Source organism: Ursus americanus, chromosome 5, assembly GCF_024610735.1.
Source record: "Ursus americanus isolate L20-20 chromosome 5, mUrsAme1.1.p, whole genome shotgun sequence".
In the NCBI taxonomy this organism is placed as follows: domain Eukaryota; kingdom Metazoa; phylum Chordata; class Mammalia; order Carnivora; family Ursidae; genus Ursus; species Ursus americanus.
This window is the reverse complement of record NC_142131.1, coordinates 83,405,579-83,421,976: the sequence shown is the minus strand read 5'-3', so window position 1 is coordinate 83,421,976 and position 16,398 is coordinate 83,405,579. Positions and strand designations below refer to the sequence as shown.

Sequence of the window (16,398 nt, the reverse complement as noted above, 5' to 3'; positions counted from 1 at the left end):
TGTTTCTCTAGACCCTCTACATAAGGGTCTGACTCTACCTGCTGGTCCTGCATAGAGATGGAATGCATTTGGATGCTCTTGCTTGTATGCAAGGACTTTGTTCCTGGTCCCCAAAAGGTGTGTGGCATTTGGAGGTAGCTCTCCTTCTCCGTGGTTCTTTGGAAGACTCAAAGACAGTTTGTGATCTAGACATCGAAGATCGAAATCTCCTCCAAAAGGCCATCCAAATACATGCCCTCCCATTCCATCAAGTTCTCCCATGCACAGTAATTCCTAGTTAAGGTCAGACAGATGAGAATTTATAACATGTTTGAATGCCAATAAGGAAGGATTTTTCTGGACGATGAGGTTTGGAAGCAAACACAACTACAAAATGTCCCCAAGCATATCGTTATGCATTTGCACACGACCAACAACTTTACTCTAACTGCACATAGGTATACGTAAATATTTAATCATTACAAATCTGAATTTATTGTAATCATGATCCCAGTGCTATTCTTTTTCTCTAAGTGTGTTTTATTTTCTAGATTGTACTTCAACCCCAAAGGACATACTTTTCAGAAAATGCTCCATTAAAGACATTGTTGGAGCAACTTTGATTATTCATTTGTGTATTTTAAAGTGGACCTGAATAGAAATGCTTTTCACTAAAGTAAAAATACATCTGTTTCTATGATCTAATTGTGCAATTGCTTAGAATTTCTATCTCTCAGTTCAAAGGGAAACTTGGTTTCAATGAATTTGTTTTTAATACAAATGTGTTATCTATATTATAAATATATTTCACTTTGTTCAAGTGGATTTGATTGGGAAAACATATTGAGCAGACCTACTGGTAGAGCTTAATTTCATTGCTTTGAGAAAACATATTGAATGCTGGTTTGAATTACATTCTATTTGTTTGAATAAAAGTGTATTGGCCTGAGTGTAAAAAGAAAAGAAAAAGAAAAAGAAAAAGAACAAGAAAGTAAGGGGATGGAGGAAATTTTCAAATGCAAACGGACATCAAAAGAAACTTGAAAAGCAATATTTTTACCAGAAAGAAAAATACAAAACACTATATTTTAAATGAAAGACTGTAACAAAACATGAAGAAAGTCACAGCATCATAATAAAGGGGGTCTATATACAAGAATATCTAACAATTTTAAATATTTACACACCACACTTTGGAACACGACATATATAAAACAATTAAGAATAAACATAAAGGAACTCATTGATAGTACTGCAGTAATAGTAGGGGACTTAACACCTCACTTACAGCAATGGACAGATCATCTAAGCAGAATCTTAACAAGGAAACAATGGGATTTGATGATGCACTAGACTGGATAGAATTAACAGACATATTCAGAACAATTCATCCTAAAGCAGCAGAATACACATTAATTTCTAGTGCACATGGAATATTCTCCAGAAGAGATCACATACTAGGTATAGTATTCAGTCATAAAAAAAGAATGAAATCTTGAAATTTCCAATGATGTAGATGGAGCTACATAGTATTATCTTAAATGAAATATGTCAAAGAAAGACAAATACCATATGATTTCACTCATATTTGGTAATTAAGCAAGAAAACAGATGAAAATATGGGGGAGGGGAGAAATACAAATCAGGAATCAGGCTCTTAACTCTCCTGAACAAACTGAGAGTTACTGGAGGGGAGGTGGGTGTTGGGTTAAATAGGTAATGGGTACTAAGGAAAGCACTTGTTGTGATTAGCACTGGGTGATGTACGTAAGTGATAAATAATTAAATTCTACACCCAAATCTAATATTCTACTGTACAGTAAGTAACTGGAAGTTAATAAAAACTTCAAAAAAATGAAATGGATGAGGAGAAATAACACCTGAAACCTCAGAAATAAAAACGATCATAGGAGAATTTGAAAAATTATATGCCTACATATTGGAGAAGCCGGAAGAAATGGATACATTACTGTAAACAAATAACCTTTGAACATTGTGTTTCAAATAGTCCAATTAACAGTAATTAAATTGAAACTGTAAGTAAAAATATCGCAACTAACAAAAGTCCAGGTTTTACAGGTGAATTCTACAATTTAAAGAATATTTTATACCGAATGTTCTCAAAAACTAAAAAAGAAAAAAATATTCCAAATTCATTCTATGAAACAAGCATTACTCTGACACCAATATCATTAAAACACTGAAGAGTTGGTGTGCTTGTGTGGCTCAGTCAGTTAAGTGTTTGCCTTAGGCTCAGGTCATGATCCCGGTGTCCCAGGATTGAGCCTTTCACTGGGCTCCCTGCTCAGTGGAGACTCTGCTTCTCCCTCTATACCTCACCCCACTTGTGCTCTCTCTCTTTCTTAAATAAATAAATAAATAAATAAATAAATAAATAAATAAAATCCTGAAAAAATAATAAAACACTACAGGGGTGCTCAGTCACAGGGCCACCTGGGTGGCTCAGTTGGTTAAGCAACTGACTTTGTCTCAGGTCCTGGGTCAGGCCCCAGGAAGGGCTCCATGATCAGCAGGAAGTTTGCTTCTCCTTCCCCTCTGCCTATTCATCTGCCCTTCACACCACTCCTGTGGCTCACTCTCTCCTTCTATCTCAAATAAATAAATAAATAATCTTCAAAAAATCAGAAAACAATTAAGCACTAGAAAAATAAATAAAAAAGGTAAACAAAACTATAGGCCGATATCTTTGATGACCATAGAATAATTAATTAATCTATGGAAAAAGAGGCAAAAACATACAATAGAGACATGGCATGCTCTTTTACAAATGGTTTTGGAAAAACTGGACATCTACATGCAAAAGAATGAAAATGGACCACTTTCTCATATCATATATAAGAATAAACTCCAATTGGATTAAAGACCTAAATGTGAGATCTGAAACCATAAAACTCTTAAAAGAAAATGAAAAGTAAATTCTTTCACATTGTTTTTTAACATTTTCTCTAAATACATATCCTCAGGCATGGGAACCAAAAGTAAAATAAACTATTGGGACTACACCAAAACAAATAGCTTTTGCAGAGCAAAGGAAACCATCAACAAACAGAAAGCAATCTATCGAATGGGAGAAGATATTTGCAAATGATATCATCAATAAAGGGTTAATATCCAAAATATGTATGGAATTCATACAACTCAACACCATTAAAAACAAATAATCTGATTAAAAATGAACAGGGAATCTGAATAATATTTTTGCCTAGAAGTCATACAGACAGTCAAAAGTCATATGAAAAGATGCTAAACATCACTAATATCAGGACAATACAAATCAAAACATTTTTCCAAACAAGACAGATAACCAACATACACATAAGAAGATACTCAACATCACTAACCATCAGGGAAATGAAAATTAAAACTGCTAAAGGATATCACCATATAACTGTCAGAATGGCTAGTATGCAAAAGGTTGGAAATAACAAGTGTTGAGGAGGATATGGAGAAAAGGTACCCTCATCACTGTTGGCTGGAATGCAACTTGGTGCAACCACTGTGGAAAACAGTATGCAGATCCCCCTTCCCCCACAAAGGAATGACCATATGATCTAGTAATTCCACTACTGTGTATTTACACAACAAAAAGAGAAAAACACTAATTTGAAAAGGTATATGTACCTGTGTTTATTCCAACATTACTTGCAATAGCCAAGATATGGAAGTAAACGATCTATCCATCTATAAATGAATGGATAAAGAAGTCGTATAGATAGATAAGTTGATAGATGACAGACGGATGATAGATAGATGATAGACAGATGACAGATAGATGATTGATATATGATAGATGATATAGATATAGATACATATGTACATATATGTATATAAATGATATGAGTCAACCATGAAAAAAGAATGGAATCTTCCCACTTGCAACAACATGGATGGGCCTAGAGGGCATGATCCCAAGTGAAATAAGTTATAGAAGGACAAAACACCATGATTTCATTCATAATGGTATTTAGGAAACAAACGAACAAAACCAAACAAAAGTAAAGTAGAAAAAGGGACAAAGAAAGATAAAACAGACTCTTAAATAGAGACAATGAACTGGTAGTTGCCAGGGGAGATATGTGGGAGGATGGGTAGAAGAAATAAAGAAGATGAAGAGTATGTTTATCTTGATGAACATTTAGAAATGTATACAATTATTGAATCATTATATTGTACACCTAAAACTAACATAGCACTGTATGTTAACATACTTGAATTACAAAAAAAGGTCCTTTGTTGCACCTTTTTTGTTGTAAGTCCTTTGTGTGGGAAGTGCCCTCATTGTACATGGAAGAAAGGAACAACCTGATCTACAAAACTACAGGATACCCAGAGAAATATAACTTGCTAGGTTTCCCCAAGTTAGCTGTATTTAGCTCACACCCTTGTGGTCCTTTGTATTTTTCATGACCATCTACTCTTCACTAAGCCTAATAAAAAAACATTGAATTTAACCACATTTAGAGGACTTCATTTAATTATTAAGACCACTGTGTCCTATAAAATGCTTGTTAAATATTTGTATGCTTTTTTTACATTAGCCCATGTGTCTTTTTGTTTTAGGGACCCCAGCTGATAATTTAAAGAGTAAAGAACATATTTTCATTTCTTACACAAATGTATTTATTTTTCTTCTTCATATTGAAGGAAATTTGGAATTCAAATGAATACCAAAAAATATTTTATATAAAACACAAAATTTCACTTGTATAAAACATTTAAAACAATTAAAACGTTCAAAATTAAATAGTATTTAGATCCATTCAATTGCTAAGAATTAAGATGTCTCAACTGACAAATCTGAATCTCAGAGATGTCGATCATTGAAATAGCATGTATATATCTCACAGATATAAATCGCTACCATTTTAGAAATCACTTGGCATAATTCCTAAACCATGACCATTGTTTTGACTTATGAACCAGCAATTCCAGTCAAAAGATTATATGCAGTGTAAACTCTTATCCATGGGAAGCAGGGGATATATATATATACTCATAAATGCACAAATGTAACAGCAAAAACTGAAAATAATCTATATTCCATCAACCTGAAAGTTAAAAAAATATTTTAAAGTTATAAAAAAGTATATTATCTAACAGTAAAATACTATAGCCCACAGTAAAATACTATCAACTGCAGAAAAGTTCTTAAAAAAAAACCCTGCACCATAAAATGTTTGTATACAGTTCAAACCTTGATAGTAAACACTTATACTTTTCTATGAATGTATATGTGGTAATACCGGATTATAGCAAGACAATGATAGTCTAGAAATTCAGAACAATGAAGGTATGAAGAGAGGATAGAGCTCTGAAGAGATCTAATAATTGTGCTGTTTTAATTATTGGATTCATGTCAGGTGTAGAGGTGCACATTATATCATAAATGGATTAAATAAAGAAAGATGTCCATGGAACAAATAATATCATTTATTTTGGAGCAAGAATGAGTGTTCTAAGACAATTGAAACTGTTATGAAAATCATTGACAATGGTTACAGACATGTCAATGAGTCTCTAAGAGATTTCACAGAAGTATTTTAAGTGAAGCACCAATCCACTGCATTACTTACACCAGTACTTAAGCACTAAGGAGTCTTTATGTATTCCTTTTGGAATATTTAATATTAATATGACAATTCAATTGTCTTATTAAGCATGCACCTTATCTATGACCAAACAACATTATTCCTTGTTATATACTAAAATAATTGAGTACACATGCTCAAAAGAAAACTTTTGTATAGGGAGTGTTATAGCATTTTTTTAAATTCATAACATCTGGAAATATCAAATGACCCAATGAAAGAAAAATATATTCATACATTGGAATGTTAGCAATAAAAACAATAGCATTAATGCTTGCATTTTTAAGGTTGCACCTCAAAAGAAGCCAGTTGCACAAGAGAAACTTTTGTTGGAGTCAATTAATAAGAGCTTCTGTCAGTGTTGATGGAAAGCTGAATGATGACCAAAGTAGAAGGGAGGGGCTAATCAACAATGGAAATGTTGCTCCTATGGTTTTCCTCCACAGTAATAATGATGATTTCTCACTTACAGTATTTCTTCCAAGATTTCAGCCCAATTCTTTGTTCTCATGATTCCCTCACATTCTGCATTGTCTCTGTCAACAAGCCTCAAAGGTCTGCTTTCTACTCATCTCCAGAAGCTGGCCACTTCTTGCTTGTCTGCCATTACCACTTTGCTCCAAGATAGAATCTTTTGACAACTGTACTACTGTAATGTCTCATAATTGCCCATTTCAATTGTCTTTGAAAGCACAGCAATGGTTGCCAGTTTTCTTGGATTACAAAATAAACTTCTCATAGTGGTCAATCTTGCATTTCAAATTCAGACTCCATTAAATCTACTCATTTCCTAAAGTCCAACAATTTATTCTTTTATTTTTTGTGCCTGTGAATCAGGTTCTCTCTTCAAAATATTTTTTTTTATTTACTTATTCTTATGCCCAGAACATTCTTTATGACATACCCATTTGAAATGTTTTTTTCATCTCAGTTAAAATTTTGACCAATTATCACTCTCATATTTGTCCCTGTTGGACTATTTTTTTAAATAAAATTACAAAACACTCTGGCTTACCCTTTCCCAATATCCATTAATTATCCCATTAATTACTACTTTAGACATGCTGTAAATTATTCATATTTATTTTATTAATGTTACATCTCCCTGCACTGAAATGCAAACTTAATGAGCTCAAAGTCTTCTGTGGGTTCTAATCTTTCGTTACTTAAATATCACCAATGCCTGCAGCAGTGCCACACACATAGTTAAAACATTAAAGCAGTTGAGTGAACAGATGAATGAGTGAGTTATCTACTCTGCTCTACATGACAGTATATTTTTTACACAGATCCTTTTAATTTTCTGTGTTTGAGTCAGTTGTATTTCCTTTTCATTGCATTTCAGATATTAAGAAACACATTACAAAATATTTGTTGTGAGGTGCAAAATTAAGTTATCAGGAATGAAACCTATTGCTTTAGAAGCTAGATGATGTTGACAATGACAAATTTTTCCAGCTTCCAGTTTGGAAATTAGTCCAGTTTCAACATGTATGATTAATCCATTCTGAAACCAGGAGGAATCAAGATATTTATCAATTTATTTCTTTGATATGTATTTCTTAGAGTTTACATATTCTAGAACAGTATTCCAAACAAATATTCTATGTTATTCATTATCAATTACTAGGGGCTCCTAAGATGACATTTTGTGTACAAATACACACTCTACCAATTGTCTTCTCATGGCCCCCATAACCTCCTTATTTCTCAGGCTGTAGATAAATGGGTTCAGAAGAGGTGTGATGATGGTGTAAAACACTGCCACTGCCTTATCCTCTTCCGGAGAATGCAAGGAGTGTGGCCTTGTATAGGTGGAGAGACCAGTAACATAGAATAGGCTTGCCACAATCAGGTGAGAGGAGCAAGTGGAAATGGCTCTTCTTTGCCCTTTACCTGAGCTCATCTGGAACACCACAGTTAGTACACGGGCATAGGAAGCTAGAATGGCCATGAATGGTAACAGCAGAATAATAAGGCCACACAGAATGACTGTGTACTCATATGTGGAAGTGTCCTGACACACCAGTTGTAATAGAGATGGAAGTTCACAGAAAAAGTGGTTGATGACCCATGATCTACAAAATGGAAGATGAAATACATACAATGTATGTACTAAAGCATTGATAGAACCACTCGTCCATGCACATGTGACCATGAACCAACAGATCTTCTTGCTCATGAGTACAGGATAGCGTAAAGGATGACAGATGGCCACATATCGATCATAAGACATGAAACCAAGAAGAAGGGCTTCAGTTGCACCAAGGACCATGAACAAAAAGGTTTGAATCACACAGCCTAAAAAAGTAATGGTCTTACTATTTAACAGGAAGTCGGTGGTCATCTTGGGCACTGTGGTGGAAATGTTCATTATATCCATGAAGGAGAGCTGACTAAGTAGAAAGTACATTGGTGTGTGGAGCCTGGTGTCTAGTCGAATGAGAAGGATCAGTATGATATTTCCCATCAGAGCCACTGCAAAGAGGATTACAATGGCAACACAGAGGAAAGTGTCCATGAGACCATATTGGAAAAGACCAGAAAGTATAAAGCCTGTTTCAACACTTTGATTTGCTTTCTTCATCGTTTAATCAAAATATCAGAGTAGATCATATCTAAAGATTCCATGTAAAGACAATGACTGCCTTTTAATAGAAAATAAAATATTATTAAATGAGTTGAATTGCCTCCAGACCCTTTCCCCAGCCAAGTAAAGTATCCATACTGTACACTACTTTGATTTTTCTCCCCAAAATGAATGGAAAACAAAATTACCTTAATCTGGTAACTTTCAGATAACAAACCGTATGATCAGAAATTAATCAACATTTTTACAAACCGGGTGACTTTTAGAGAGTTTCTGCTTATTCAATTTTCTTAGCTCTTTTTAATTTAAAATCAATTAATTAACATATAATGTACTATTTGTTTCAGGGGTATAGGTCTGTGATTCATCAGTGTTATATACTACACAGTGCTGATTACAACACTTACCCTCCCTTAGCTCTATATTTTTTGATCGTCAGATGTATTAATCATACTCCATACCCCAATTAATTTATTGCAGTATTAAACACATTGAAAATTTCTGTGCACTTTGAAAAATACATATTTCCTCCTCTTTTTTCCTTTCTTTAAGCACAGAATTTGTAGGCATTTTTAAAGCATATACAAAGTTATATAATCAATTTTCTTTTTCTTTTTCCCCATCTCTGATTCCAAAAGATAATACTATGGTAAGTATGAAAAAGATTAAATGCCTTAAAAATTGTTCCATAAAGTTAAAGAAATTAATTTTAGGTTATGCCACATTACTGTATCATAAATAATTTAAAAAATTCACTCAAGAGATGAGGGAAAAAAGTACAAAAGTACATGTTAAGATGAGAAGCATCTGAAACGTATCATGCATCTACTTTCACCCCAAAAAGAAATTCTCTAACACCCAGACACCTCTTCCAACACCAAAAGCATCTTTCAGGTTTTGATGAAATTCCAAATGTGAGTGAGTTCAAAATACATTAATAAAAATAAATACATTGAAGCCTGAAAACTGTTATTATGTTCACCAATATAATTTAAAAATTAGGATTCCCAATCTTAAAACAATTGTAATTATCATGTAGCTCTGGTGCATTAAGTAATGTTTTGGATTTCAAGATGAAGAAATTTAAAATACCATAATCTTCAAGTTTGTTTTACACCCAAACTGGAAACTTGGCAGGAGAAAGGAAGCAATATTAACAATTATATTTACCATAGTAGAATTCTGAACAAGTTTAATATTATTAGATCCATAAACTAAAGTCAAAAGTTTCTACCTAAACAACTTTATCAAATAAACAATTATATCTACAGTTACTTTCATCATCATAAAACCTCATGCTACTTATCATAGACCACACATGTGTTTTCATTATTTTTCTCCACACTTCCCTTGAATTTTGAATTCTGCTTTTATTAATAATCTTAAGTGTAATTTTATCTAAGTTAAAGTAATTAGGTAACTCACAGGAGATATAAACTAAACCAATGATAGAAATGGAAGCCATACATTTAAAACATGTATTATCTCCTTCATATTTCCGGCAGTAATAAGGCAAATATCAAAATGGATTTTTTTAAATATGTAATTATTTATTATATTCATGACTTGTATGGAATCATGAAACTTATAAAAAGTTAATAGAACAATGTACAATTCTCACCATGTATTCTTTTAATATCCTGAAATACTTTACTTCTTTTACATACTTCAATTATTTCAAAAATATTGTTGAATATAAATTTATGCTAAACATAAGGTAAAATGTCAGGGTTTAGAGAAGAAAGAACAAATATGTTCACTAGCTCCTTCAAGAATACAATGATGTTCCAAAGACATGGCTTCTTAGGTAAGGGGTACCCAGTGCTACCAAACTATGGTCCTATGTCAATGTGGCAAAATATCCTCCATCTCCTTTGTCTATTAAGCCTGGGATGATTCAAATTCAAAATAAGACCAAACAAATCTCAAATACATACCTCCATATTCTTTTTACATAAATCAGTTAGTAAGATGTTGATAACATAGCCAACTCAGAAATAGCCCTTTGAGAATATGCACATGCCAGATGTATAATATAATTCACAATACATAATCATCAAAATGAAATGAATTTCTTTAAATAGTGTTTGACACTATTTGCAAGTTTTCTTTTTCAGTATAAGGTGTAGTAAACTCATCAAGGCACACCGAATTCTTTTCACTTACTTCAGAGAACTCAGCAGTTTAAACACTTGTTTACCAGTTGAGTGATTGAAACTGTGAAGATTTCTTTCCCTCCACCAAGCCATGTCTTCAAAACCAAACAAAAAGATATTTCCTTAAAGTAGTATATTTTCTTCTTGATGTGCAGACATAAAAATTTTATTTACTTTTATAAAATAATTAATCTAAAAGTCATTTCTTTTGATGCATATAACCTATTATATAGAGCTGTGTCTCATTCTTCTAGAATTTTATTCTTAAAATGAAACATTAAAAAATGATGAGAGATGTATCTGCAATAGTGTGTATAGGAAGGATTCCTAAAACCTACGAGAGGGTAGCAATCACAGCAATTTCTTCTTTACTAGGAAATTTTATTAAAACTACATTATTTGTTGATCATATGTATATTTGGCAGAACCAAATATACTCTGAATAATCAAGCTATGTAGTGTGGCACATCAGAAAAACAGCAAAAACAAAAATGATTCCAAGAGAAATCCAAAAATATTTAAAGCTTAAATCTCTAATTTGAGACTTGTTTTAGGAACAGTTAATAATGTAATCGAAGTCTGTAAGATGATATTGATTTTTTCCCAAAGAAAATAAGACTTCATTTAGCATAATAAATATAGTAGAAAATGCAATTTAAATGCACACAGATATTTGCTTCCCTTTATATAAGATTTTTAATCTCTTAAGGCAAATGGACTGATTGCCTAATGATGATGAAAACTCATATTTTGGTTTCAACAGCCCTATTGGGAAAACTTAGTCTCTACTCCACAATTCAGCACATATTATACATTGCATATATTGCTTCATTAGAGCTGATGTCAGTGCTCCAAAAGAAGGAAAAGAAAAGTAGATGAGTTCTGGCCAAATGCTGTCATATATTTGTAAAACTGAAAACAATCACATAGCCAGTCAGTCCTATCTGATAGGGTTTTCAGAAGTACTAATTAATTGAATTTTGCCTTTAGGATATGAATATGTATTTGAGCTCTGCATTATTAATAACCAACTGACATATAGTTGTTTTTTGTGTGTGTAAAAATAGGTAAGAATTTCTGGGGAATTACATGACATAAGAGATGTTACCTGTTAACTAGTGCATTTTTCTGATATAGTAATCTGAAGAATACTGGCTTGCTTATGGAAGGAGGACTAGGTTTCAAAATTCCTTGGTGTGCAAATTGTGCCCAAGTACAGAGACAAAAATTGAAAAAATTGCAAGATATTCACTTAAATTTTTTTTTTCCTATACCAATAATAGTTACTTGGTAGAAATTAAAATGAGGTTGGATTTTAACCAGTCAACCTCCTTAACTAATTTTATGGGATAATATATGGCAACACCTTTGCACATATTAGAAAAAGAAAAAAAATAATAGAAAAGAGAATCACAGGAAAATGGCAGAAGAGTAGGGGTTCCTCATTTCATCTGGTCCCTAGAATTCAGCTAGAGAGTTATCAAATCATTTTAAACATCTGTGAATTCAACCTGAGATCTAAGAAAAGAATTGCTGTAATTCTACAAATACAAAAGCAACCACTTTTTGCAAGGTAGGAAGTACAGAAAAGTGAACCTGAGAGGATATATTGGAGGATAAACCTTGGGGGGAACAAGCCTATATAAGGTGACTACTGGAAAGAGATATAGCTGAGGAGTACAAAATTGGAACTTTTAGAAGTCTGCTCTGTTGAGGGATGCCCCTGTCTGAAAGGTTCTCAGGTGGCAACGTGGGGCAGAATCCTAGGTGGAACAATGTGATCTCTGGATCCCTGGGGTCAAAGAAGGAATGGGGTGCCTGAGTGTGGCAGAGTTCCCAAGCATTGGACCCGGGAACCTGGTTGCAACCAGTGAGGCCAGGAGTGGGCTTTCAGCTAAGCATTGCCATAAACCATGAATCAGGGCAGGATTGGTTGACCACTCTCCAAGCAGGGGCCAAGCAAGGGGTAGAACCACAGTGAGAACCTCCTCATTCCCCAAGAAGAAGGCACAGGTGTGTGCCTCAGGAGTCTGCAGAGTTTGGAGACTTGAACTGGGGTTGTGTGTCTAGGATACAAATGCTTGGTCGCAGGCTGGGTGAGCAAAGAGTGAGGAGAGAAACCAGGGAAACAAAAGTAACTGACTGTTTTTTCTTGAGGGTACACTGAAGAGTGGGGCTGCGATCCCTCAGCTCCAGGCCTGGAGATCAGGGCAGTGCCATTTTTATTTTCATCCTCTAAAACAGTGCTGAAAGACTTCAGGAAACAAAAGCCACATAGAACAACACAGAGCCACTTACACTGAGCCTGACCTCCTGGTAATGGTCGTACAACTCCATCTAGGCAAAGACACCTGAGAATCAGTGGAACAGGTCTGTCCCCCAGAAGACCACCAGGATCACCAGGTGAATACCAAGTTTGTAGATCACTCAGGACTGAATAACTCTTGCTCTAGGGGAAAATACTATATAGAATTTGACCTTTCTTCTTGTGATTCTTTAGTCCTTCAGTTTGAAATAACATTTTTCTTTTTTCTTTTTTTTCCTATTTAAATAGTTTCTTATTTTGTCAACTATTTTTTAAAGTCTCTGTGTTAGAGGAAACTACGTACCAAAATTACAAGGAAAATAAGACTTGCATATATATATATATATATATATATATATATATATATATATATATATATATATATATATATTATACACACACATATATAAAGGTAAAATTGAACAGAGTGAGAAAAAGGACTAAAGTAAAGCATATATCTCTAAAGTATAGGTGTGAAAAAATAGATGTTAAAAAGTGACTGAAATAAAAGTTCATATAATAAACATCTAATTGAAATGAGGAGAAAGTACAAAGAAAAAAAAACAGAGAAAAAGCATAAGAAAAAGAAAAAAAAACAGGAATTTTATTTGAAAAATAAGCAAACCATGAGCCACACCTATAGCTCACTACACTATTTACCCCTGGCTTTGGGATTTTAGTCTTATGGGATCCATAGGATTGTTGTTCACCTGTTCCTCCAGCTTGTCTTCTGGAGATGGCCCTGCTGCACTGTTTCTCAGGTAACCCTGTCTGTGCAGAATTGCCCCACCCCCTGTCAGTGGGATTGGCTCAGTGGATGCCTGTCCTCTGTGTGGCTTTTGTTCCCAGGAGGCTTTCCATGCCTCTTCACAGGATCAGAGCAAAAATGACCACACCAAAAACCCTGCCTCAGAGAAGAAAATTTGCCATCTGCCCTCTTTAATAAGCCCTCCAGGGCAAACAGTCTCCATTTATGTATGCACTGCCCCAAAATGCAGCCTGCCATGGGGGGGGGGGGGCATAACAAGTCTTTCAGAGGTAGCCCCAAGGGCCCAGGAGTGCCACTGCTCTTCATGACTCTAAACTACAAGTGGCAGCAGGCTCATGCATGCACCTGAATCTCTTGAATCATGTCCGGGTTCTGCTCTAAGGTCCTTTTTGGGTTACTACCACCCTGCAAGTTTTTACCCAGTTACAGATATGAGTTCCAGATTTTTTCAGACTGCTCAAGAAAAGAGTGATTATCCACTGGCCTGTCTCAGGGTTTATGGCAAATCATGCTAAGAGTCCCTTTTGGGGCTTGCTGACAATAACCTGCTTCCTGGCACCACTGCGAGGGCACTCTACCATATCTGGCATCCCCTTTTGCTCTGCAGTTCCTCGTATCCCAAGAGCACAATGCTGTACTTAGAATTCTGCTTTTTCACTTAAAGAGCCCCTTGCAGAGAGGGATGTCTCTCAATAGAGCAGATTTCTAAGGGTTCCAATTTTGCATTCTAGTGTTATATCACTTTCCAGGAGTCAGTTTATGGAGGCTCCCTCCCCCTTCTGTTTATCTTCCTATATCTCCCTACAGATTCACAACTCCACATATCCTACCCTGCAAAAAAGCTGCCGCTTTTCTGCTTGTAGAGATCCAGATATATATTCTTACTCTCTGGTTGATTTTGTGTGTGTTCAAATGGTTTCATACATATCCAGATAAATTCAGGGGAGCAGTTGAAATGGGATCCCCTAATCCTCTGCCATCTTTCATCCTCCCTCTCGATGTTCCTTAAAATACCTTCATTTAACTTGTCAGCATGGGACCTGGTTGATGTATGCAATTGCTGAATTACCTGAAATTAATATATTGGTTACCTGAAATCAATATGACAGCATATGTCAACTATACAGGAATTAATATATATTTAAAAAATAAATAAAATAAAACCTTTTGTTGTGAAAAGACTTAGCCCAGGCAGAGTGTTCTAGAAATTAGTCATTGAATGTCAGTCTTCAGAAAAAAAAAGAAAAGGAATTATGGAATCCAGATGTCCGATTTTGAGTAAAGTTTGGGTTGTGAAAGTAGTCAACACTTACCTCAAGGTTAGACACTGGTGGAAATAATTTTAAACTTTCATGGGACAAAGCTATAATTTTAGTAGCCTGATATGTACAGTCTTGGGTTCTTACCTAAAGAAGAAAAAATACAATACACAATTAAGATGTGGCCTTTGAATGGCCTGTGCAAGTGAGAGGCACTAATGCTGACTTATTTCTCTTCAGGATAAATCAACCTCTAAATTTAGGTCCTATTCCTTTTAAAAATATTGAACTTTGTTGCTTTAGTTATTTGCACTTAATGCACAGTGTGAAAAAAAGTATTTTAAGTGAAATGTGAACCAACAGAAGTAAACTACTTAGGATGGTTATTAAGAAGGTAATCCCTTAAGTATAAGAAGCTAAGATTGCAGAGTAGTAGGATGATCCCAGGCTTTTCTAGTCCTTTGAACACAGCTAGATAAATATCAAATCATTCTGAACACCCAAGAAATTGACCTGAAGACTGACAGAACAAATTATACAACTAGGAGGTGGGGATGAAGGGGCCACATAGCAGGAGGAATTGAGGAGATCTGGTTTGGGGGAGAAATGGATCACTGTAGTTGTAGAAGGGAGGGATCCCTTGTCAGATAGAAAAGCAAGCGAGAGAGAGTGGATAGGAGAAGGAGAATATTTCCCCAAAGCCATTACTGGGAAAATGATAAGTGCTGATTTTCATGAGAATTTGCAATGAGGGGATCTCAAAAACTGGAGTTTTATGGGTCTATGGATCAGCTGGGATAGAGCCTAAGGGGCAAGGCATTACTCCTGAAGAGTAGACAGATAGGTCACCCAGAGGCAGACAGCATGACCAGAAGATCACCTAAGACATATTGGGGAGACTGTTCCCTATTCTTGGAGTGAATCTGTGAGAGGTGGCATTGCCTCTCCAGGGACAAAAGAGCTAGTAGGCATGATTTCACTCCCACGTCCATCAGCATATGCACAGAGTCTCTTCCTGAGGGTGGCTCACCTGTACACTCTTCTTTAGGCTGCTTTGCTCCAAGTCCTAAGCCTGTGTGCTCTGGTGCAAATACCCTTCTCTTTCAAACCTGCATCAGTCTCAGTGCTGCTACACTCCCTCAGAAGATCAGTGCAGGTTACTGACACACCAATTCCTTGATGTTTGAAGTTTGAAAACTCAAGTTGGCCTGGTTGGGATATAGTTCAATGTGCACTGTGCTTCTATCAGTAAGCAAGCAACCCAGCTACATACAAGCTGAAAATAGCAATTTAAAAAAATGCCTAGCACACATGAGGGGGAATTATTTGGTCTTCTGGGAGGGCATACCTGGCTGGCACCATTTCCCTCCCCTGACCTTCAGCATATACCACCTTCAATAAAGAGTACAGGGCAACACTGGCTGCCTTATCTGCTTACCATAAACCGCTCTCCTTTGCCCTTTGCTTGTACTCCTTTTCTTGGACAAGTGTAGTGTACCTAAGAACCAGTGCAGTGTGTCACTCCCCAGAACATTAGCACAAATCCAGCACATACCACAACTACTGATCATTGCATACTGCAAAGCTTAAGTTCTAGTTTAAATAACATCAGGTTTCTTTTAACAAGCAGACCAGAGCACATCTAGTTAACACTCACACACTCTGGACAATGCCCAAACACTGCCCACTGTAGGAAAGTAGCAACTCTGCAGACAACACCTGAGGTATAGA

At 35.3% G+C, this 16,398-nt stretch overlaps 1 protein-coding gene across 1 annotated transcript; it reads right to left on the bottom strand.

The window, feature by feature from the left end:
- Positions 1 to 7,224: 7,224 nt before the first annotated feature.
- On the bottom strand, positions 7,225 to 8,175 carry LOC123779414 (olfactory receptor 2AK2-like). Its single transcript, XM_045777504.2, has one exon. It carries the CDS (start codon positions 8,173 to 8,175, stop codon positions 7,225 to 7,227), a length of 951 nt encoding a protein of 316 aa, XP_045633460.2.
- Positions 8,176 to 16,398: the final 8,223 nt, after the last annotated feature.